The 26,426-nt window shown below is 43.2% G+C and overlaps 1 protein-coding gene across 3 annotated transcripts in view; it reads left to right on the plus strand.

The window, feature by feature from the left end:
- sugct (succinyl-CoA:glutarate-CoA transferase) overlaps nt 1-26,426 on the plus strand; it is a 92,854-nt gene that overhangs the window by 58,706 nt on the left and 7,722 nt on the right. For 2 of the 3 annotated variants that reach the window (XM_080019876.1, XM_080019878.1), the window contains exons 13-14: nt 22,346-22,409; nt 25,629-25,666. In XM_080019876.1, the coding sequence (XP_079876002.1) occupies nt 22,346-22,409; nt 25,629-25,666 (102 nt within the window). The remainder of the gene's footprint in view (nt 1-22,345; nt 22,410-25,628; nt 25,667-26,426) is intronic. The other variant, XM_080019877.1, reaches the window with a different exon arrangement.

The following is a 26,426-nucleotide window of genomic DNA, read 5'->3' on the forward strand; positions in this document are numbered from 1 at the left end:
ATTTTAGATTATTCAGCTCTTCCTATAGGCGAGATAGGCAGCTGCTTAGGGCGGCATCCCAAAGGAGAGGCGCGGAGAGGGAGCGATTGGGGGGCATTTTTTCACACCTGTCTCCCTCTCCGATGGTACCGACAATGTGCGCGCTGGAGATGGGGGGCCCGTGATTGGCGCGCCAGAACTGTGTTTTTATTTTAGATGTAGGTTATGTCTCCTTATGGAACGAAACCCTGGGTAATGGGGACACTTTCTCCGTGACTCTCTCCCCGATCGCCCCCTCTCCATGTGTAATGCCCAGAAAATAATCTCAACGATTCTACGAGTCGTGCCCCTTCCACACACTGTTTTTAATTGTTTTATTTGGAGGAACGAGGCACGGCCATCGGGGCGCACGGAGAGCCATGTTCAATTCACACATAAAAATATATTTATGATTCCCCTTATTTATAATTCCCCATTGAAATGTTATCCCTGTGCATTTTGTAAGTTTCCATCTGTTTTATCCTGTTATTGTAATTTTGTCTGACAGACAAAAAAAAAAAAAGAAAGAAAGACTGCTCGACTTGAAGAATCTCGGTCGACTGACGGGTTTCTGACTAATGATTTGACTCTTCGCCTTTAGGGGGCAACCCAAAATAAAATATATTAAACTAAATTATTTTGTGTCTGTTATTACATATTAGAATATATATACAAGTAATAACCTGAAGCTGCAACTCTGGTGCAAAAACCGGACCATTCGTGCCATTGCGAAACCACTGTGTCCAAATCCTCCATCTGCTTCCTCGCTACAAACACCAAACAGCCTCCGTGGAATTATTAAATAGAAGAAAATAACAATTTACATCAATCCACAGTTTTTATTTAAGCCATTAAGTGCGATATTCCAGAGAAAACGGCTTCTACGGGGTCGGGTGGAATGTGTGCATTTCATTTGGGGAGATGAACCAATGTTCTCCACAATCTAGAGCAATGCATTTTACTGTCAAATGCCAATACTGAGGGATGCAGATAAATCACTTTAATCAAAATACTGACTGGTCATAGTATTAAGTTGCTTTTCCAGCCATTATTCAAATCACCATTGATGCCTATTCAAACAGAGTCCAGGTGCAGTCTATAGCCAGGCTCTTATTCATTTCTCATTCCCAGCAGTCTTCAGTAATTACTCCCATCCCATAGTTAGTCTAGTTAAATAGTTAGTCTTTTAGAACTTTGGTTTTCTATGTTGTTTAATGTTTTATCCCAGATTCTCTCGGCCATCAAGCTCCCAGGTTCACATCCGAGAGACACTTTGAGCTGTTTGGAATTTGATCTTTTTTGAGTAGTTTGCACTGCACAGACACACACACACTTACACATTGTCAAACACACTCACGTCTGCACAAGCACACCCACATCTGTGCACACGCACCCACACATTTACTGTTGAAACAACTGGAGCACGGCCGGGACTATCCGGAATATTCTGTGGTCTAGGGACCTGTGCCAAGGTGTGTATACGCTGTGTTCTCTCTCTCTGTGTGTGTGTGTGTGTGTGTGTGTGTGTGTGTGTGTGTGTGTGTGTGTGTGTGTGTGTGTGTGTGTGTGTGTGTGTGTGTGTGTGTGTGTGTGTGTGTGTGTGTGTGCGTGCGTGCGTGCGTGCGTGCGTGCGTGCGTGCGTGCGTGCGTGCGTGCGTGCGTGCGTGCGTGCGTGCGTGCGTGCGTGCGTGCGCGCTTCGATTCTGATCTGTACACACTATCTCTTATATAATGTGTGTTTTCCAGAAGGCAGATGCTCCTTTCAGGTGTTAGCGCTGGAACTGTGTTTCCTGTTAGTTTCCCTTTGAATGTGGGTGAGCTTTGACCTCATCCGAAGCCCATCATTTTAACGTTAAACCCAGCGGAACGCCAGATCAATACTTTGTTCATAAGCAGTTTATTATCAGTCTAATCGCCGACTTCCTGTGGTGTTTTGTCCTTTGTTGTTTGACCATAGGAAGGGATATGCATCAGAGGCCCGTTGCTCTCTGTGTCTCTCGACTCACCTTGCTCTCTTCATCTTTATCCTCCCTTTATCCTTCAACTCAGTCCCCTGTGTTTTAGTTCACCGGGTTTGAACCTAAAGAACACAAACCCCCGAACCTTACCCCCCCCCCACCACCACCACCATATTGCTATTTTTGTTATCTTCTTTCTGTCTTTCTCTCTTACCCTTTTCTCTCCCTCACATTGTTAAAAAGTTGAGTTTTCTCTCTTTCCTTGAAAGAAATAGAAACCAGTGGAAATGAAAACTGAGAAAGGCATCAGGGAGTTGTGTTAGGCCTATAATTGACCCATTGTAATCCGTGTTCGTATTATCAATGAAGGGAACTCAAACGCCAGAATTAACTCAATTATTTCCTCGTGCTTCTAGTCAGAACGAGGAAACATAGACGGAAAAATACAAATAAAAGTACATTTTGTAAATACAGTTGCAAACACACAGATACTCACAGAGTTTAACACATTGAAATACAGTAAACATGGTTGTCCATGTGTGCGTTTACAATATAACCATAGGGTGGTTTTTTTTCGCTGTTCATCTGCATTACAGCTGCAGCTTCAGAGTTGTGCTGCCTGTCTGTCTTTCTCTGCTTGCCTGCCTGCCTACTTGCCTGCCTGCCTGTCTGTCCATCTGTCTGTCTGTCTGTCTGTCTGTCTGTCTGTCTGTCTGTCTGTCTGTCTGTCATTAAACATTTGGGATGAGTGCGGGTGTGCCACTGAGCCCGAGGTAAAAGGGATATTCCCGGTGTTGGTTTTCCTCTGTTGTGGTTCTCGGTCGGTAACTTTAGACCGACTGAAGTCGAGGAAAGAGACCCAGCGAGGATCGCCGTCGTCTCACTGGTCTGTGTGTTGTAGGGAAGAATTAAACTCCAAACACTCAGGGAGAGATGGAACCGAAGTTAAGTCCAAGTTTGTCTCTGTATGTGTGAGCAAATGCATGGCTGATGGGTGCGTGGCACCGGCAAACCGACATGAACGCTAAAGCACATGATCTATTTAAATCGTCCGTCGGCTAGAAAACCTGTCCCATAAAATTTTCACGTGAATTTCCCTCACTAGACGTACGTTTTGTACCACCAGCGCTGAACGTCCGAATTATTGAGACAAATCTGTGGGGGACGCTCCCCTATTCCCATTCCATACACTTTGAATCACTGTTCTACCACAGTGTTCTCCTTGTCCAGCATTTATTATTCAAAATGTGGAACACTCCAGATTTGTGAGTTAAGTGCCTCACCCAAAGGGGTGTGTTGGCGGCTGAAGTTAAGTGAAGAGTAAGTGATTGTCGGAGATTTCTGAATCCCAGTCCAGGACTCAAACCCCTGGCCATCCAGGCACAACACACTTGCAAAAACACACACACGCTGCAACTTCATTCTAAACAGAGTTTAAAGTGGGAACGGTGTGAAATAGGGGCATTCTAAAAAGCTTAATTTAGCTTAACAGGGTAAAAAGTACCTTTATGTGGATCAACATTTTTCAAGTTTTACCCAGTTGTAGGGGGCACCATGAAAACAGAAAGAAAGTGTATTTCAAATACATATTTTGGGAGATATTTTTATTTATATATGATGACATTATGGTACTTACTTCCTGTTGTGGCAATAGACTATATTTTTGGACTTCACTACATGCTTTTTGATTAAAATTTACAAGTATCAACCCATCCCCCTTTCTTCCTAATTTAAATTAAAACATTTCCAATAGTGCAGGAGTATTACAACATGGCCTTCAAGTTTAAAAATACTAAACAGTCTACTCACCTCCTGTCACTCCACCTCCCTTGTCTATCAAATATTGCAGTACAAGAACATTGTGGGCTTTTGTAGGCACCAAAATCTTTGAATAATCAGGGTGGCAGACCCGGCTTCTCAGTATTTATTCACACTGTTCTACATCAACATCCGAGTCAGTTCATCTTAAATTGTGATAAATGGAACTAAGTAGTTATTTATCAATGTATCAACGTACTGCTGTCTCATCTAGGGTTGTGATTACCACGGTCATGTGACATCACCGCGGGGTTGAGCTCATTACCGCCATCACCGCAAATAATAAAGTCAAATATATATATATCTTTTTTTGGTATTCCATTTTTTTGCTGGTGAAAGTTACTCTAGGATATCAAACAAACGCAATCATCATTGTTTAGTTATCATCATTGACTGTCAAGGGCTTGTTCAAGGGCTTCTGGAGAAAGGAAAGTTGACAGTTGCTCTGCTCGTCACTGGAAGGGACGAAATATATGGGGAATTTATTTTGTGTGTGTCTGATTTTTATTAATAATTACTATGGCTGTACACATCAGCCGAATCAGGCGAATTCACAAAGAAATGGATTGCTGCCACCAATAGCGTCATGAATTATGCCGCCAATTGCTCCCGCTATCTGCGCCGTCTTAGCGTTCATTTCGCAAAACGTATTGCACTAATGATTTGGGAGTGCAAACACGGCCATAGATTTTTGCTGGCTGAGTGCAATTTGCGGGGGGTGGCGGGGGAGCCCAGGTTTTACTTAGTATTTTTTGGTTTATGTGCAATGACTATAAAAGATTTAAATGGTATGAGTAAATCTATAATCCAATTTACTCTTCCCACGCAGTCAATTTATTGCATGTATATAATGTGTATAAACTGTATTTACTTAGATTTACTTGGGAAATTCTAGTTCTCATTGAATCTTAATATTACAATGTAGAAATGATGACAGTTCATTTCACATACAGTATTTGCTCTACAAAGTTCCGGGCTGCTGCATGGGAAAGGCCGCGGCCTGCGGAGCTGTCCATGGTTCTGCAGGTTTGATGCCATCTGTGGTTCAATTGACCACTTTATTGCTATTCCCTATAACTTTTAGTTGTTTATTCCATATCTTTTGAGTTAAATAGGCATTGTTTTTGTCAACATTTAAAGCCTTTTTTGTACAAAAAAATATTCAAAGTTTCAACAACCACCATTGGACTGCTGCCCATTCCGCTACCCACAGATGCCATGACAGTAATAATAATAATAATAATAATAATAATAATAATAATAATTAATATAGCTGCAGGCAGCAATACACAAGATCTAGCTTATTAGTTTAAGGTATGTATTACAGTTTTATGTTTAATGTGTCACAATTTACTAAATGTACAAACATCAAACATCGTGGAGTTACGTTGTGTAGTCACTTCCATAGTACAATCTTTTATTGTGACTGACCTTCAGACTGACCTGGACATATAAACATAATGTAGTTACGTCCATGTAATTTGATGAATCTAACTTTCATGACATTACATATGAAGCATTTCTATTATAACCAGACGTCAACCATTGATTTTAAGTAGAAATTTGACATTAGTGTAAGAGATAGGTCAGTTCTACTGATTGTTCTAAATAGCTGAGTTACTGTTACCTATTGTTTGTAAGTTCCAAAGTAGAGTAACTCAGAAAGTAGGACAAGAAATGACAAAACAAGTTAAACGCTGTTAAACTCATAGTTGCACACTGTTTATTTCTAAGTCTACAAATTGTAAATTATCATGGTTAAATGAGCGTCTTTAGACCGAGACATATGGGGAATCAACATTAACATTGAATGTTTTTCCATTAGCCTTTTGTTCACCAGATTTTTCTTAAGTACTTTTTTTTTTTTTTTATATATTGCGACTGACCTTGAAGACTGGATTTTTGGACAATGACGTGACGTTATTGTCTTTGATTTTCGGCGATTTTTCGGTATCTGTAACAATAACAAAAACAACTTTTACAATTACTTTTCATAAGAATAAATATATTTTATGTGAAAAATATATAAATACATGTTATTTGCAATTACTGCTTCACTTTACTTTTTCTGTTAATGTACAATTTGAAAATTCAGTTTACTAGATTACTTGTCTATATTGTAATGCAGACAGCATTTTTGTAACTTTAACATTAATTTAGAATTATTATGGAATTAATAATTTATTAATATCACAAACACTTTCTGCCTTTTCATTAAAGTTTGTTAAGTTTAGGTGTCGGAAAATCTTTATACATGACGTTTATCACAAAAAATGTATTGTGTTTTTTATTTTCAACTATGTCTTGTCATTGTTATCTTACCTTGTTGCATTGAAGTACATCCTCAGTGACTGTAGATAGCGCTGTGTCTCGTATACATACATTATGACATTCATATCGATTTACAATAGCAGTCTAATTTACGTAATTTATTTGTGAAGTGGAGTTAAATTCATTCGGTGTTCAGTAAGTTACGTTTCCATGACATACAAAAAACCTAGACTGGACACGGTCCAACTGGACATTCTCAATCGGAATCTATACATTTATAGTAAATAATATGGTAACGTCATAAAGCACCTTACTTTGAATCTCATCTTGTTCATTTTTGAACGAGATGTGTGACGTGTCAGTTAACCACTATCAACTGAATATCGATTTAGATTACATTTAAACCACAAGATCCTTATGACATAGCAGTTTAAACGGCACCTCAACTGCATTTGTAGCCTATGCCGAAGTATGTTTTCCAGATCGTTTTAGCTGGGTTGGACATATTTAGGCGTGAAATGCATTTGCTCCCGAATTCGCATTGGCTGCCGAACAATGACAATAGGGCTGGACCCCTTCTAACAATGTCAAAATATAATTTACAGATCACTGGAAAGCCTGGCCCTGACACCCCTCATAAATGCGCTTCTATTGCACCAGCTCTCTGCAGATGATCGTGCAGCGTGCAACTGCGTGTGGCTATTAGCACCGGTGCCTGAATTGGACGCTATTTGCAACAAGGTTAATTTGCATGGAAAGGGGCTTATTTTGCACCAAGTGTATGAATAACAGCCCATTTAAATATGCGCAAATAGCACCAGCATACCAAGACTCTATTTGTGTGGCAGCACAGTTAGCCGTGCATTTCACTGGTTGCTGGTGCTTTGTGAATTAGACGCTTATTTTTTCTGTTATTTTGGTTGGTCTAGCGGCTGCCCCTCAGAATTTTGTCAGTCTAATCGGATTTGGCTGTTCAATGCAAATAATTTGACGGGGGTGGGTGGGCGCACTGTGGAAGGGGGCATGGGTTCTTCCGTGCCCGTCCCCTTTCCTCAAAATAAAACAACTAAAAACAGTGTAAACAACTTAAACACACTGTTTTTAGTTGTTTTATTTGGGGGAAGGCTCCAAATACAGAACAGCTCCACGTCTCTATCGCCGATCGCACCGAGAGCCGCGTACAAAATATATTTATGATTTTAATTATTTATAATAATTATAAATAATTAATAATTATAATTTGTAAAGTCCATAATTTTTTTTTTTCGGTGGACAGTTTCCTCATATTTTAATATTGTCAGATAACCTTAAATGATCGGTCAAAGGGGGTCAGCTATTGGTCATAAAAATAATTCTAAATTAGCATCCCTACTTCCGACTTCTCGGAGTGCTGGAACTTCCCTAACTGCCTGGGGTCTATCCATGGAAAGCATGTGGTGATCCAGGCTCTCTCTTCTACAGCTACAACGAGACTTTCTCTATCATTCTCTTGGCAGTTGTAAATGCCAAGTATTATTTTCGATTGGTGTATAATGGAGCATACGGGAGGACAGTGATGGAGGGACTCACAGACGGCTGCTGGCACTTGCCTGACCACTGGACCAGATCTTGAGCACCCTTTCGAGTTAAATCAGACAAGGCTATGGTTAAAAGTAAAATGGTAAAAGTTGGGGTACAAACCTCCTATAGTAGCCGGCGAGCCCCAAGAACTGCTTCACCTCCTTCTTGGTCTTGGGTCTCACCGCGTTCATGACCACAGCGATTTTATCAAGCTGGGGTCATCGTACCTCCCTCTGCACCACGGCACCACGGCACACATCTTTGGATTGGCGTGAGCCCTGGCCACCTCAAGGACTCAAGCACTGCGCCCACATGCTGCATATGCCCCTCCTAGGTATAGCGGTGAATGATTGTCTTCTCGGTTGGCCGCAGTGTAGAGACAAGGAAATCAATCTGCCAGTAGCCCTTGGTTGAATCCAGTGTGATGAAAAAACAAGCCGTACCGAACCGGTTGAGAACTTTGTTGACCCGGGGCTTCGGGTAGGCGTCAAACTTAGACACTGCATTCCACCTTTTGGTAGTCTATGCAGAACTGGACCGACCCATCGGGCATACCCACCTGCATGATGGGTCTAGACCAGTCAATCGTGGACTGCTCTTTCACCCCCATGTCCAGCATGACCTCTATTTCTAAGTGGTCGTCTCTGCATCGCGGTGTATGTGGAACGTGAGGCCTGGCAGGGAGGCTAAAACATCAGAGAAGCGATGCTCTAGCGCAGCCACGTCAATGCTCTGGTCTGGAAAGAGATGGTCACTAAACGGTGCCATGGTATGATCGACCACCTTAGGAACCTCCGGCCCCAACTCATCCCTCTCAATGACTACCTTGACCAGAGCCATAGACTCCCCTTCATTCTGTTAAGAGGTTCATGTGATAAATCTGTAAGTCCGTTCAACCTCATAATCTACCTCTCCATTCCACTGTGTGACCACAAAAGGCCCTTGCCACTTTGCGAGCAGTTTAGAGATGGACGTAGGGAGCAACACTAACGCCTTGTCTCCCAGTGCGACTTGTCTGGGCCAAGCCCCCCTGTCGTTCTAACGTTGCCCGGAGCAAATTCTCCCGTGACAGCTGTTCCTGCGTGTGCAACTTTGCTCTCAGGTTTATCACTTACTGTACCTTGTTCTTACTGGTGCTCGGCCCTTAATCACAGTTTTCTTAAATAAGGTCTAGCACGCCCCGTGGTCTCCTCCGCGAAAAGGAACACAAAGGGAGAAAATCCTATTGAGGCCTGGGGAACTTCCCGCACTGCAAACAGCCACTTGTCCCAATTACAGCTGTCCTTGTGTACAGACTTGCGAATCATGTTTTATTAATGCGCTTCGCTGGTCTGGGGATGGTTAATGCTGGTCGGATTTGAGCTGATGCCCAGTAATTTGTAATGTTTCCGAAGTGTGTGTGACATGAAGGAAGAAAATACTTTTTACTAATTTTCCCCTGGCTCGCCATAACCCAATGGTTGGTAAATTTCGGTCACCGAAAAGTACAGGTGGGTAAGCATGGTGTCTAGACGCACCAATTCACCATTGACTTTAATTACCTGCTCAAAGGCCATGCAAAAGGTATCGTCTCGTGACTGCACCAGCAGATAATCGTCCATGGGGAAGGCCCATGGGGAAGGCCCATGGGACAGGGGAAGATCCCACTTGGTATTCTCTCGCTCCCGGACCCGTTGCGCACGCGACGACTCCTCTGCGTCATCGCACTGTGAGTGCACTTCCCCAGTGTCCCTCATCAACCCATCAACCCTGGCCAGTCTGTGCTTAAAACCAAGAAGTGTCACAGGCGGGAACTAACTGCAGCCTTCACTGTATGCTTTTCCACCTTGTGATGAATTCGAGCCAGACTATGGAATACATGTGGATATCCCCATGCACACAACAAATTTCCACCTGGAATGCCTCCACTGAAGGCTCGGGTGGAACTAGGCGTTGCTTGACCATCATCTCTGAACAGCGCGAGTCCAGCAAAGCCCAGTGTCTACCCCATTGTAACCGTCCTGCAGCCCCAATGTGTCCTGGACATTTCCTCCAGGGCGTTGCAATGGGCTGGGCTCCTGCCGAGCCCTTCATGGGTCCTGGGGCCGGGTTTGGCGAACCCCCGAACATTCTGCTCTGGGGGGCCGGGAAGGGCTAGGGACCTGGTGAAGCCCGTGTGAGTCCTAGGGCCAGATGCAGGACGGGTCCTCCTGTCGGCGGCAGCTGGATGGCTGTCGGAGGCGGTGTGCTCTGGCACTTTCTGCTCACCGTGGCGCTCCTGCATCCTGGAGACGGCGGAGATGCTGTGGTGGTGCCTCCATGCGTGGGCTCCTGCAGGTGGCGCAGGGCCGGGTCAGGTCCAATCCTCCCGGGAGACGAAGGAGAGGGAGCCCCTTGAGCCAGGGGCTGGGAGTTTTACTGCCCGCGGTTGGTCCGCCTCAACCTCCCAGGAGCCCATACTGGCGATGACATGCTACAGTCACGGCTGTCCTCCAGCTCGGAGAGACAGCACGCTTTCGTAGCCAGTGGTTCAGCTCCGGGGCGGCGTTCATCTGGCATTAGTCGTGGCTAAGGATGAGAATTTTATTGATACCAATGCCTTTATCGATTTTGCTTATCGGTCCGATTCTTTATCGATTTCCTTATCGATTCCTTATCACAGGTTTTCAGCGGCAAGGCAGCTGTTCACTGTTTTATTATCTGAACACACTGAAAAATGTCTGCTTTAAAACATTTGAACATGTTAAAATAAATTACAATGTGCCTTTTCTGAAAAGGATATAACTTGGAAAACAAATATAGAACTGACTGATAAAATAAAAAAATGGAAAACATGAAAACAGGTGTTTATGTCTGGCAACATTTGAATACATTTTAACAAAAAAAGGAATTATAACAAAAAGGAATAAGCTTACTTATAATAACCAAATATAAATAAAATTTTAAGACAGCCACATAAAATCAACAATTCTCCTGCAGAAAAATGAGCATGTCTGCTTTCTCTGGGAGAATACTAGATCTCTCTGGGCTAATGATATCTCCAGCTGTGGAGAACACCCTCTCAGATGGGGTGGAGGACACCTGAACACACAAATAGATATGGGCAAGATCAGAGGCAGTGTGTCTCTCTTCTGCCAACACCAGAGAGCAGGGTCAGTTGATACAGGGGTGGGAGCCAGGCCTCTGTAGATCTTGACTTCTTGCTCAACTCTCTCACAGATGGTTTGGGTGGTCTGTTGGATTGTCGACTGCAGCTTGCAGTCCTCCGCTACAAATAGTTCCTCCAAGGCTTTTTTTCCCGTTGCTTTAAGGGTGGGGTCTGAAATGAAATGGCCCCCATAATGAACTTACTTTTACAGGGAGGCTTTTTAAATTGGAAATCTTTTATTTGTCTAATTTCCATCCCACTTATTTCACCAGATTTTTACTCTGTTTTTCACGGTCTTAGTTCTATGTTTTATTTATGTTTTTATTGAACTGTCTCCTTTTTTTGTTCTGTAAATTACTTGTAACTGTGTTTTGCAAAAGTGCTATAAAAATAGTTAATTATTATTAGAATTATAACCAAATGGTTTTGTTTAATGCTTTGATTAAAGTTTCATATTTGAATCCATGCCATCATCATAATGAACTGACCTTACAGAGTCTTCTTCCTCCTCCTACTCCTCATGAGGTCTCTGTGGCTCTTGCTCTGATAGCTTGAGAAGAAACCATGTAGTGATCCAATGTATGGAACCAGGGGAAAGGTATCACAATAGAAATGTGCCACATACTTCTTCTGCCACTGCAATATTCACTGCTGCTGCGCTCAACCGATGCCAGATTGTATCCCTATCCATTTTCGACTTGCATCTTTGCTCCATCACTGTGGCCTCCTCCAGGAAGGTGTGGACCTCATCATCCTTAATTTAATACAGGAAAAGTAAGACACATCCATGTTCAACAATCTGAGAAAAAATGTGACCGAATGTAAACTTCTTATAGTGTCTGTGATATATCTGCCATATTCATGGTAAATGAATAAATGTCAGTCATGGTACCTGGTAACATGTGGAGAGATTGGTCCAAATATGACCTTGCTGTTCCTCACAAATACGTCCTTTGCCTGGACTGAGTAATGGCCCTCCAATTGCTGTAGGATTGGAAGAATCTGACCACAGAAACACAGGGGGTGAATGTGTGAAGCACACATCTGCACAAACTCCTCTGCCTTCCTGAAGTCCTCAGTGTCTAATTTCTCCACCAGTCTGTAATAGTAAATATTTATATTTCATGAGAAAATTAACACAATCCTTCCCTCGGATGACTTTACTAAGCCACCAAGTTTGAAATACGTATCGTAATACCATATCGAAATAGTCACATAATCCCTCCCTCCCCCCCAGTTGTCCTCAGTCAGCTTCCCTAGTCCTGTGTCCATGACTGCAGCCTGAATGGCAGGGAACTGCTTGAAGAATCTGTCATTAAATAGAGGGAATTCCAGCGTGTCTTCACATCTAGGATGAGCTGCGCCAGATCTGAAAAACAAAATTAAAATGCACATCTCTAATAATAGCACATCACACATAACATTAACAACAAAACATTATAAAACTCTTGTTAGTATGTTATCATTTTTATTGGCCATAATCTGTTCATTAACAACATTTTTTAATGAAAGTAATATTTAATGTATTCTTACTGAGGAGCCGCTGCTTCTCTGTGAGGACAATTTTCGCAATGTAGTTGGGAAGTTGGAAACAGTGTTGCACTTATGAATCTTCCGTGCTGCAGGGTTAAATGCATGTGCAAAGCATCCTATCTTCACAATCTGCAGCTCCTTCACAGCCACGTCCATGTTGCTTGCATTGTCTACGGTGGCTGCGAAAACTTCTCTCTCACAACAAATTCATCCAGGCTGCTGTCAATTTCCTTGCCTTGGGCTGCTCCTGTCTGGGCTTCATACACTGCTTTTGTTTTAAGGACCTTCCCTATAATCCTACACCACCTGATTTAATGCAGTGTCATTGTTAGGTAAAAGTCTTGAGTTAAGCTTGTCCACCCATCTGCTGTGAGGGCTGCCTTTGAAGCTTGCTGTAGTTCAGATATTAAATTGTCCTTTTCAACATGGTACCAGGCAGGGATCAGGCGGTTGGTTAGACTCTCTCTTGATGGGGGTCTATGTTTACATAGGGTTTAGTGTCTTTGTCATCTACCTGCAGATTATTTATGTGAATGAAATAAACTTGTTAGAATAGAATATCAACATGCAGCTTGACAAATCTGAGGAAAGCAGCTAACCTACCAAAATTCTGTTTCTTCTACTGTTGAGAAAGGGTACAAACCTTTCACAACAAATTTTGTGAGTGCACGGTGACACTCGTTCACCCTTTTTTCACCCTCCATGTGCAGCAAGCCTGAGTGGGTTTTGCAGCCTTTTTGTAGCCCCAGAGTTATCTGTAGCAACAGAATATTTGCACACCATTAATTTTCATTTAGTCTTTCTAAATAAAATAAAAAAACCTGCCAAGCCTGCCTACGTGGTGCTAATGTTACTTTAACAGGATAGTTACCCTCTGTAACAGACACACTGCTTGGTTTGGGAAGCAGTGGCACTCGTGCGGAGAATGTTGAACACATGGCATTCCTGGAACTTCAGTCTGTGTTGTGCCGAAAGATGTTTTCACATATTGCTGTTGTTTCCACCCTTGCTTGAAATAAACATTTTACATAAATTACAACTAGCACTGTTACAGTTTTTCTTGGTGAAATGAAGCCATGCTTTCAATCGTTAGTTCCTCTCCGCTATCTTGTTGCAAGTCTCCAAGCAGCATAGATGCAGAGTATGACGTCATGACACTCGCGATTGTGCGCAATGCGCAACTGTCAGAAGAGCATCCCGGCATCGATAAGAGGGAATCCTTAACATGGAGGCATATGATTCCAATGGATCGGACAATTTGGAACCGGTTCTCAACTGGAACCGGTTCTCGATTCCAATCCCTAATTGTGGTGCAGGAGGAATGACGGGCTCACTAGCTCCAGGCCAGCTGACGAGACCCTCACAAATGCAAGATTCACCAATGCAAGATTGACAAAAATTTAGAAAGCTCCCTACCCCGAATCGGACCAATCAGCGCTGCATGTGCGCTTATTCGGCCAAATTATGTAAGCTGTGCAGCCGCGGGACGGAGGCCGGGCTACTGTCTGCAGCCACAGCTCAACCACGCCGTTTTAAAACTATATTTATTTTGTGTCTAATGGACCACATAACTAATATTTTCAAAAATAACATACTTGCAAAAGGTCTGATCAGTTGAAATATGTTTTAATCCATGCAGGGAACATGGCACCTTCAACTTAGCCTGCAAACAAATCAATGACAACGATGCACCGTAGTTAATGTTTTCAGATGTCTGAAATACAAAAATATTACATAAAATATAACATAAAACACATTTGTATAAATATTACAAATATCTTTTTAACAAAACATCAGGAAGAGCTCAAATTTTGGAGCTTCTGATGGCCATCACAGGCTTGTCAACTGTGCCTCATTATCCCAGAGCTGGCTGCACCGTGAATCATATAGAAACATATATATCTTGAAATTAACCTCCTCGTTGATCGTCACAGTTTAAAAATTGCACAAGTGGCAGGATGCGGCTGGAACACCTAATCTCTGTCCTCTGTGGGTGAGGGTGGTAGGATGGGGGCAGGTGGTTGCCATATGGCCACCATCAGCTCCTTCTTAAATTGAGGGAGCTATGAAGCTCTATCAGCCCTCTGTCTTTTGGACTGGATGGGGGGGTGAAACCAGAGGATCAATTTCAATCTTCTGCCACTGACTGCCTAACCTCCTGGTTGGCTGACTGGCTTCCCTCAGGGGCCTGGCTGATCTCAAGGGGAATACCTGTTGTCAGGGGTCTTGCGTTAGGCTTCTCCCAGGGCTCTAACTTCGGCTGCTCCCAGGGGTCTGTCTTTGGCAGCTCTCAGGGCCTTGACCCTGGTGTTCCTGGAGCTTGTCCTGTGCGTCATCCATGTCCCAGACCCCTCCAGGAATATTTCCACGAGTGGGATGTTCCTCCATGAAGAGGTTTGGGAAGGCCATAACTTGGGAGTAGCATCATGGTCGGCTGGTGACTGCCCCGGAACCACTCTTGTTCCCCTCTTTCTTTCTCTCCCTTCTGTAGGTGTCCCTAAGGTTCTTCCATTTTCTCATGCACTCTTCAACTAATGATAAAAAAATACAATAACAAAACATTGCGACATCTGTCCCTCTCTTTACGAGTGTATGTGAGTATGTAAATGTACAAACAGTAGTCTAAATGTATGTGTGTGTGTGTGTGTGTGTGTGTGTGTGTGTGTGTGTGTGTGTGTGTGTGTGTGTGTGTGTGTGTGTGTGTGTGTGTGTGTGTGTGTGTGGCAGAACCACCTACCAAACGCCATCCGAGTGGCGTTTTCAGGGCCCTCAGTCACAGATAGACACAAATAGTGGAGTAGGAACATACCAGTTTATTGCGAGTGGGCTAGGTGGAACAAGCCCTGGAGCAGATGAACAGCATGTCACGTGAAGGGCTCCTCTGCTGTGTGTGTGGGGATGGGGGTTTTACTTGTTGATCGTTAGACCAATAAATGAGCGACAGGCGTACAGCCATACCGACCGTGGGCCAAATTACCTAGACCCACGACAGGTGTGGCTGCTCAAACCACACCATCCCCACATCACAATTTATTATATAATATAGATAATATATTTATTATATATATTTTATGTATACTGTGTGTGTGTGTGTGTGTTTGGTGTGTGTGTGTGTACAGTATCTATGTGTATATATTTGTTATTATTTTATACCTGGCAGATTAACGCAGAAATGCGTTTTTACTGTTATGTATCATGGCTGATTAGCATCAAGTTTAGTCGCCTTTTTTAGCGGATTTAAAACACCTGGGTATATCTGCTAATTTTGGTGGAAAATTGTATAAGTTGCGAGATGGGGCCCCCATGGATCCGTTTAATTAGATCGGACCGTAACCCCGGCCATCCACATGATTCATCCATCCACATGAAAACGTGATTCATCAGACCAGGCCACCTTCTTCCATTGCTCCATGGTCCAGTTCTGATGCTCACGTGTAGGCGCTTACAGCGGTGGACAGGGGTCAGCATGGACCCTCTGACCGGTCTGCATCTACGCAGCCCGGTGATGAAACATACTGTATATAGCCCTAATTTTTTCATATAGGTAGAAAGAGGGAAAGACTGGACGAAAGGCTCTATGTTGCAGTACAGAGTGGGGGATGAGAGGAATGCAGAGTAGATAGATGAATGAAAGGATAGATGGAAGGACGGCAACAATTTAACCCAATGAAGGGTAGAGGTTTGAAAGAAGCAGAATGGTGGATGGATGGAGCAATGAAAGGATTCAGTTGAGGTATGAAGGAAGTGTGTGTGTGTTTGGGGGTTGTGGAAGAGTAAATGGAGCGATCTAGGGTGGAGAGGTGAAGAGAGGAGGAGGGGGAAGAGAGGGAGTAGAGGCACGTGGCTGACGCAAACACCATACTGCTCCGATGTGTGTGTGTGTGTGTGTGTGTGTGTGTGTGTGTGTGTGTGTGTGTGTGTGTGTGTGTGTGTGTGTGTGTGTGTGTGTGTGTGTGTGTGTGTGTGTGTGTGTGTGTGTGTGTTTTGATCGGGGTGGTTAGCTACCCCCACATTTTAAGGGAGCCAGGGATTACTGAGGCCTGGGCGCGCACACGCACACACTCACACACATCTACACCTACACAAGCGCTTTTCCAATGTATGCGAACACAGTTGGACACACACACATACACACACACACACGTGCCAGGCAGGTGAGGCCTTAAGCTGTACCAGGTCCAGATCAATAACATTTAAATTTGAGCCAAACACACTCCATGTGTCCTAACGCACAGCAGACCACAGCACTGCAAGACAGGAAATTATATAGGAGTGGTGGCAGAGAGGGAGAGAGAATGGGGGGAGGGAGGAAGAATAATAGGAAATATGGAAACAACTAAAAGCTGACAGGACATATACACACACAACAGAATAGACAATTCCTTTTAACAAGGGATGCACCAAGATTCAAGATATAGAGGCTTTTTCGTCACACACATATACATACTTTCATACATATATGCAGTGAAATGTCAATGCAACGCACCCGGTGATTACACACAATATGTTCTAGACTGAACACAAAAGCTACCTAGAACACAGTAGCTACCTAAGAACTTCTACTTGACTAACTAACTAACTGATTCCTAAGATGAACTTGAGGTATTGACCGATATGGAGTAAAAATCTTAGTAGAATATATAAATTATGTACAATTAATTTTCATGCTGCAATAAAATGCTTGCTCCTCGTTTGACCTCAACAATGTAAGTACAAGAATGCTTAGTTGGTTAGAATAAAAGTGTTTCCATGCAGCCTACAGGATTCAAAAAGAAACCATCCTTTCTCAGAGTGTATCGCTGAAGTCACACAGCATTTAAGTAAACTTATCAAAAGAAATTAGATGCCATGTTCCGTATTTATATATTGTATTGTTGAAATTACAAATACTAGAATTTATTGGCTACTATATCAGACTGTGGAGCAATTTTTCTGGAAGATCCAAAGGAAATTGTATTGCGTAGCAAGGTTTATTGATTGCTATTTTATGGACTCTAAGAGGTCTTTTTATGTCAATAAACATGACTGATGTCCAACTGGCAGGCTGGAAAATAAAGAAAGGAAAAAAAGTAGCAAATTTTCTGAGTGCATGGAAATTCTGGCCCCCGTGAATTGGAAGGGGCTCCAAACTTTATCTGTACCTTAGTAAGAAAGATAGCCTAGATCCTGCTATCTTATACAGCTTCTCTCCGTTCATCACAGTTCTAGCAGTGCAGGGATATTCACTCCATCTGTTGTCAGGGCTTGGACTCTGAGCCTCAAACGTCTCACTGTTTGTTGTTGTAACACGGACAATTCTTGAATTATGGCAGGTTATAGGATCCGATTATTATTCTAGTGTAATTGTGAGCATACAGTAGGTGTCTTCAGTTTTTTGCCCTCGTCTTATGTGTGAATTGCAGTACAACTCAAAATGTTCTGTGCTTCACTAAATTTCCATCTTCTCTAAAATTACTTTTTAATGCATCTATAATTAGCTTTGATCTTTTTCCTGTTTGCAGTTTTTTTTCCAGATGCCGATGCCATATCTGGCATTTTATTGTTTATCTGTGTGTGTGTGTGTGTGTGTGTGTGTGTGTGTGTGTGTGTGTGTGTGTGTGTGTGTGTGTGTGTTGTGTGTGTGTGTTGTGTGTGTTTGTGTGTGTGCGCGTGAGAGAGAGAGTGACTGACAGTCTATATACAGTGACTGATCTTGATGACCATATGGATGTAATGATACCTCGCATAACAAGCAGATAGGGTTACACACATACACATGCGTGCAATCATACTGTTATACTTCTATGCACGCATGCACAAATACAAACACAGACAGACACACCTCGCACGCATCACCAGTACATTGCTCTACCGGTGGAGTATTGGTTCCGCCAACGCCAGAGTTACGGATTCAATTCCCATGGGTGGCGTCCTTTTAATCGCTGCAGCGGTGGTGCTATTATCTCTTTGTGTAAAACTTGGCACGATTGGAAGAAGTATGTATTGACAAATGTTTGTAACATGTATACATCGTCCCACATCACAGACAATGGAAAGGGTGATTGTGGTTCTTCTGCACTGTTGACCCCCAAGCTCAAGTCTTGAGCATGTGTCCTCCCCCGGCATCGCTTTCTACCTAGAAAATTGCACAGGCCTTTCCCAGGGTGTGGATCCATGGTTGACGATGAGGATGATGAGGGTGATGATGAGGATGATGAAATACTTTCCCATAACCTCCAGAAGTGTAATCCTTGGGGAGCTGTGTTACATACCCATGCACTGTGTGCTACCTCTCATGAAATGTTTAATGATGTGCATGTGTGTGTTTGGAGGGGAGGGGGGCGATGCTGTAAAATAGCCACAGGTTGCTTTGAACGTTCTTGTGGGACGTAAACTTGGCATGAGTTAGCACAGTAGCGTTCAACACAGTAGCAATCAGTGACGGTGGAGTATATGCATATTAGCCAGCTGACCATTAGTAGTTTGATGTCATGTGCAAAACGGTAAAGCAAGAACACATTAGAAAGTAAGTGCTTGCTCTTCGTGGTATCTCAACAATGTAAGTAGAAGTATCAGCCATTGGTAAAAATCAGTCATAAATGTTTTTCTAATGTATTTTATAATAACAAGCACAATTCACTGTACAAAATATCCCCAACTAAATAAAAAATAAGAAAAAACGAAAAAAACAATTAATAAATTGTCAATAATAGATAGTATTTTTAGGAATGTACAATACAATACAATGTTCAGGATTTTGCAGTTTTCAGTCATATACGTTCAATAGATGCCATTGCTGTCACCAACCATTTTAGGATGAAAGGGCAGGGATGTCTATTTTGTTATATTAATTAAACAGCTGGAGACAAAACTAATGTGGGTGTGAGCATGAAAGAAAAACAGTTGAAAAATGGTTTGATGCACATCATTTCAAGCAGGTCATATACGGTATTCACTGAGTACAAATGATGCAATCTGTGTCCTCAAATGTATGCATATTTAATACTACATCCACACTACATCCCTTTCTCACATACATTCATACAGTAGAGAGATACATTCACACTCAAAGATGGACAAAGAAACCTTCCGCGTATAGACTCAAATGCACACGCACTGACATGAACACACGCACACTGTGCACGTGCGTGCAACTGTTGCACCACGTGTACTGGTGAGCGCCTGTACAGTATATAGGGTTTGATGTTTAAATTAAAGCCATCAATCAGCTCAGGCTCTAAATTAGATTTTCCCTCCCCAGCATCCGAAATGTGTGTTGGAGAGACCGACAGACGGAGTGAGACGGTGATTCCAGCGCTAAATGGATGAGGGAGATGTAGAAGTAGTGGAAAAAGAGATGGACAAAGTGAGAAGGATTAAGAGAGGGAATGATGGTTAGAAGTGAGCGGACAGAGACGTTTCCCGGGTGTGTGAAACATCTCTGAAAGTGTGAGAGAGAGAGAGAGAGAAGAATGAATGAATAATGGAGGAGGGGGAGAGAAGATGATTTAGGGATGAAAGGATGGCCAGAATCAGTTAAAAGAACAAATCGGGAGAAAGTGTGAATTAGGAGAAGAGAAGGAGGTAAAGAGAGAGGGTGAGTGATGGAGAGAATCAGTTAAAGAAAAGAACGAGAATCAGGATTGAGCGGGAAGCAGAAGGAGAATCAGTGGAATGGGTGGAGAATAAGAAATTAAAAGAGCAGGAAAGTGGAAAAGGGAGGATAGAGAGGAAAAGAAAGAGTGAGATCGATGGAGAGAGAGAATTTGTTGGTGAAAGACACACAGCTGGGAGACATGAGAGAAGGCAAATAAACACACGCGCCTCTCTACTGTGTGTGTGTGTGTGTGTGTGTGTGTGTGTGTGTGTGTGTGTGTGTGTGTGTGTGTGTGTGTGTGTGTGTGTGTGTGTGTGTGTGTGTGTGGGCAACCTAAGCCATGTTGGTGCCCCTGTGCCAGGATGGTTTTTCCATTTTACACACACACAAAGTGGATGTTTATCCAGTGACCTCGCCCACATCTAAACTCCTCTGCATTTTCCGCACGCTCTGAAAACTTCATTTTTCCACTCGTTCCGTATTCACTGTGCTGTGTGTGTGTGTGTGTGTGTGTGTGTGTGTGTGTGTGTGTGTGTGTGTGTGTGTGTGTGTGTGTGTGTGTGTGTGTGTGTGTGTGTGTGTGTGTGTGTGTGTGTGTGTGTGTGTGTGTGTGTGAGAAAAAACAATGAGCAGTACCGTTCTGCTGTTCATCTAGATTTTATCCATTCCCAGAAAAACTTGTCAAATGTTCCTCAGCTCCATCATTCGTATTTACTTGCTGTACACCCATTTTGATCCACCCAAGCACGATGGGTCGCTTTCATCCACAAAGGCTGTAATGAAAGGATGAGGCAGCTTACTTGATGTTGTTCTCATTGACAACGTAGTCTCATAGTTCGTCATTCAGATAAACACGGGCATTGTACTTTTTTCTATTGATTGTACAATTTTTGTGACACGGATTGTTGTTATTTTTTTCTAACTATCATGGACTGTTCAATTTCAGACCGGCTCCTGTGTAAAGAAGTCAATGGATTCTAGTACTTGTGTATAAACTTGGTCTCAAGTCTGTCAATGAGTCAACATTATGGGACATAACAGCGTATAGACTTGGGCTTGACTCTCGCACCAGTTGAAGTCAATGGAAATTTCGAGACCATGTGTCTGTTTACTACTCTGCATCCACAGAGTTTGACTGGAGGGTAATATGTACTTTTAGTTTACAGCTTTCCTTGTCACCGTTTACAATTTTTCGGTCAGACTCAAACTGACCGTCCATCAATTTGATGGTTTGTAGGCATTAGCGATACACAAGCTGAAAGGGTTAGATTTGGTTGGCCCATCCGGCCATGTTTGTATGAGCTTGAGTATTCAGAGGAGGAAATACAGCAACTCTGTGTTAAACTAAGTTGCAGGAAAAAGCCAGTGGCCATGTTCATCGCATTGATCAACTGTGTGAGTAAATGTAAGAGGCACATCCAGAGATGACCAGAGATACTTCAAAATTTAACCATGTACGGCCACAAAAGAGCGCATTTCAGCAGGGTAGGGTAAGTGATTAGAAGAGCAACCGTTATGGTTGAGTGTTAAAGCCAAATACAAGTGCAAATGCAAATTCAAAATACAAGGCCAAGACTTGGAAATTAGACATTTAGAAATTTGCGTTCAAGCCAAGTGGGCGTGTTTCTTCCTTTCTGAGAGCAGCTCTTACTCAGGTGGCATGACCACAATCATATACAGTATGTATCATATCCAAATCTGATTTGTTGTGTTCAAACTACTCAAATTCAAACGAACAAATCCCATATGTCTCACAAACGGCTTTATAATCCTTTTGACAGAATATTTCATATTGGCTTTGTAAGTATTCACAACTCGGATCACATTTTCACGGAGGCAGGGTCGAGATTAAGAGTCTTGCTTCAGGACCTGCTTGCAGGAGGAGCAGGGGATCGAACTAACGATCCTTCTGATTACCAGACGATCCAAACCTGATGTCGTTCCCTCCTTAAGCCATTTAAATTACCCAGTACAACTACAGCATTCTACTGGTGGACAGTGGGAGCGGGGCACTGAACTCTCTCTCTCTTCTTATATCAGCAGTGATCCTGCCATCCTTATAACGAAAACATTGCATTAAGTATGAAAAGACGTGTCCTGATTCAAATTTATCCTCAACACACAAACACACAGTTTGAGTTGCACAACTTCCAGTTTGAAATATTCCCGAAAGACATTCCTTTCATATAAATCATTGTCTTGCCAACAAAAAATAGAAAAATTGTCTCTTTTACTACTTCTCTGTCAGACGTGGACCTCAAAATCACTTTCAGATTGTGTTTTCGATCGAGGGCAAACCAAGCGATGATTTACAGCGACGATTTGTGATCGCCGTATCCATCTCTGGCATCCAAAGGGGAGGATACGTTGTTGGGAAGTTTGAATCATATGAGGGGAAAAAAGAGATGCGGTCGCTGTCGCAGTTCGATTTTAATGTCTTTGTTTGCTTTTTTTGTTTTTGTTTGTCTGTCTGTCTGTCTGCAGGTTAAACACAACGGTCTGATTCAAGAGATGGATCACCCTACAGCAGGTCGCATCTCTGTACCGGGTAAGTAATGCACAAATACACACAAATAAACACAGAATGCAACCAGGTCAACTTTGCTCAGGCATTTCTCGTACCTTAACTTTGTCTAAAAGACACTTTCTTTGTATGGATGAAGATACAGTTCACATGATTATCTCTTTCTCTCTTTTACACACACACACACACACACACACACACACACACACACACACACACGCACACGCACGCACACTTTTGCGCAATCTGTCTCATGTACACGCTCTCTTTCAACTCTGTTTCTGCCTCTCCTGCTCTATCCGGCTCCCTCGTTCCCTGTCACTGTGCATTTGTTAAATGATATTTTCCAGGAAAGAGAAATGTGTTTTAGTATGCAATGGGACATTATTATGAATGTCCTGCTGACACACACACACACACACACACACACTCTCACTCACCATTGGGGCCTTTATGTTATGGATATCCTGCTGACAGACAAACAAATATTTCTCATTAAAACCACAAGATCCTGGTTGACAGCCAAACACACAATGAACACAAGTACACACTCACCCAGGCACACACAAATATCTGTACCTACACGCAAAGACACACACATACCTGTTTCTGCTCACACATGCATGCACACACACAAACACAGCCTTCCATAGGGACCTGTGGAGCTGCCCAGTGAGCTTGATGGATTGTGGCGTCTTTCCTCCAACAGGAAGCTGTTTGTCTAGCAGCGTTAACACTAAAGACTGCCCGTCTGGCTGTTTACCTGTCTGTCTGTTTACCTGTCTGTCTGTTTACCTGTCTGCCTGTCTACCTGTCTGCCTGTCTTTTGGTTTCTCTCTCTCTGGCTGCCTCACATGTTAACAGCAAAAAGCTGTTTTCAGCTAAACATTCTTAATTTTAAATGCTTGATTTTGGTTTGTCTGCCCACCTTTCTATCTGCCTGAATTGTGATCCAAAAGGTGTTACCATCATGTTTTTTTTTTTTTGTTTCTTTTATGTTGTGTGCTATGAGTCTGACACTTGACCTTTGACTTGTGTCTGGTGGCTTGATACTCGTGCCTCTGTCACAGCAGTGAAAACTTGAAGCAGAGATTTGTGGTTCTTGTCATCTACAGTATGAGATGCTATTGACACATTTCCCTTTTAGCTTGTTGTCCTAAATGTTTTTATTCCTGTATAAAATGTTGGATTTTCAAGGGTTGACAAGATTAAAATGACATCATAAGCCTTTGTTTTGTCAGGAAGCGAGGGTTTTCTGCTGCTCCCCTCTCCTTAGGATCAAGATCAATTTTTTTACTTTGATCTACGTTGTGGCAACTAAATTCTCATTTTTATCATCTGTTATTAATGACATTTTTTCACAGTTACTTTATCTTGACAACACACCGCAAAGGTAGTCAAGATCTGACTATTATATAATCGTTTTTAGGCATGTGTTGGTTTTTTTATTTTTTTTTTATCAAAGACACTAACCCACAGAGAATATAGATTTGACTTTCATGTTCTGCGTGATTGTTGAATTATTTATAGTGGACATGCCCCCACCATGACAGTCATCTTAATGAATTCATTAAACTGTGGTTGAAAATGTAGCTATAGTTTCTGGGGACATTGTTAAAAGCATTGGCGGTGTGGGAGAAGTGGAATGTTAAAGGTCATGTAGGTTCTGAATGGGACTGTAGTTTTTTTTTAATTTTTTTTTTTTTAATCAATAATTTCCATTCTAGTGAATTTCCTTAATGTCATCTTACGGTGCCCACATTTTCACAAAGAAAAAAGTCTTAATTTCTCGTCAGTGCTAAGCATTGGTGAGTAGCTAATTGGATTGACCCAGATATCCCAGCATGCATTTCAACAACAACGACAAACCCAACCAAGTTTGTACTATGTGAACACACTAAAAGTGCATAACTTCTAAGATCTTACATGAAAGTCTTGATGCAGCATTTATATCAAAGCGACAGAAAAACAAAGAGAGCGGAGAGTGAGATTAAGTGAATTAGTTGGTAGTCAGAAGATTAGGAATCGAAAATAGAGGTGGAATTTAAAAGGAGATGGAGAGCGCAGGACGGCGAAAGAGTGAAAGTAGGAGAGAGAGTGAGAAGCAAGAGGAGCACACCAGGCTGCCTGGGTACCTGTCCTCTGGCGCTTTCGGGGTACTCGTCGCTGGGGGGGCCCTCTGCCGTCCTCCGTTCTGTGGTCCGCATGGCGAGCCGTTATGCGCCCGTGGCTGGTGCGCCCCTGCTTGGATCTGGTTGCGCTTCGCCTAATTCTCCCAGTGCAAAAACTCATACTCAGTACATACATCACACAATAGGCCTAGGGCTTGTGGGACGGGTGGGGTGGGAGCTATGTAGGTGGGGATGTGGCGCACGGCTGCGATCTTGCCCGTCGTGCTCCTGCCCCCACGTGCTTCTCATACATCCCGCAATTTTAATCTCACACCCCCACACCCCTCAATTTGAACTGCAAATGCCAAGCGCACACATTGAGCATTGGGGTTTTCGGGGCTGGGGGAGCGCTGGTGGGTTGGTGTGGGGACGTGGTTGGCTGGGGGGCTGCCAGGTGGGCCCCCCTGCCGGCTGGACTCGAATCCTGGCGGCTTGCGCCTGGTGGTTTCTGGTGGGCTGTGACCTGGCGGGGCTGCGGAGGGTGCCGCCGGGTGCCTTCTGGGGCCCCTGGGGGGCCGCTTGCTTTTGTGGGTGTGGGTTGGGTGCAAGGGGCGCAGGACCTGGATGCGGGCCTGCGGTCCATGCCTGGTGCCTGCGGCCCGGGTTCTGTGCCTGCGGCTGCGTTTTGTGCCTCAGGGGCTGCGGGGTCTCCTCGTGCTCCCGGCACTGGGTTATGCTCCTCGGGACCGGGCGTGGGGTTTGCATAACACACACATACAGGCATATGACACATACATACAGGCGGTCTTATCAGAGGCACGCTCACACCACTGGCACCTGCTTTGAACGCACCCCAGCACCCTCCTGGTTGCATTCCTCTCCTTTTCTTCCTCATTTACTGCCATAACTTTGACAGGGAAGGCCATGTGCCCAATTGCTGTTCCAGTTTTCTTGGACCTAATTAACTCCGATGTTTATGTTTTTCGTGTACATGTTTCCATGTACCCGTGGTGATTCTTCCCCTCTTGGAGTAGTGATTAGTGTTTTATAGACCACAACATGGTAAAACAGTTCACCAAAGAGTTGGTGGTGGTTCTGTGTAACAAAGAACTGTGCTCTTGTCATCCTACAGGTCATCCACAGGACAGAGTTATTGCAGCAGTTCTTGAGGTTTTAAGAATTAATAAAGAGTTGCATTGCAGATTGAGAACTTGAAATCCACTTACAGACTAACTCTGTCCTAGATGCAATAGCATACAAATACTCATGTATTTGGGCATGTTGTATGCCCAGCATGCTGACTGAAGAGGTTTAAAAAAAAAACAACAAAAAAAAAAATGAGAGAGAAGCAAGAGGAGGAAAGGAAGGAATGCCGAATGGAATGAAAGTTGTAAAAAAAACAACCAAGACATAAGAAAATAATATTTTCTTTGCTCCTTCTTTGTGTGTGTGTGTGTGTGTGTGTGTGTGTGTGTGTGTGTGTGTGTGTGTGTGTGTGTGTGTGTGTGTGTGTGTGTGTGTGTGTGTGTGTGTGTGTGTGTGTGTGTGAAAACGGAAAACGAGATAGAGAAACTATGGGTGGGTATCGCTGTGTGAAAGGGAGAGACAGTGAGGGACAGAAAGCGGGTGCATGTGCATATTTGACGAACGTGCCAGCTTGTAATTGGTGTTGTTTTCGGTCCCGCACCCCCGCATCTCTCTCCTCTCTGCTGGACTGATCATGAAAGCATGCTTCTCAGGACATCCATTGTCTGGCCTCCCTATGCGTGTTTGTGTGTTTGTCCCGGGTGTGTGTGTGTAATAGGTTAATAGATGAATAGATGGATACATCCTCACACACACAGTTAGGGGAGGCCTGCGATAAGATGACAATTCATTCATCTGCAGAGGTGGGGGGATTAGGGTATATATAAATAAATAAGTCTAATAG

Source organism: Zeus faber, assembly GCF_960531495.2.
Source record: "Zeus faber genome assembly, chromosome: 19".
Taxonomy (NCBI): domain Eukaryota; kingdom Metazoa; phylum Chordata; class Actinopteri; order Zeiformes; family Zeidae; genus Zeus; species Zeus faber.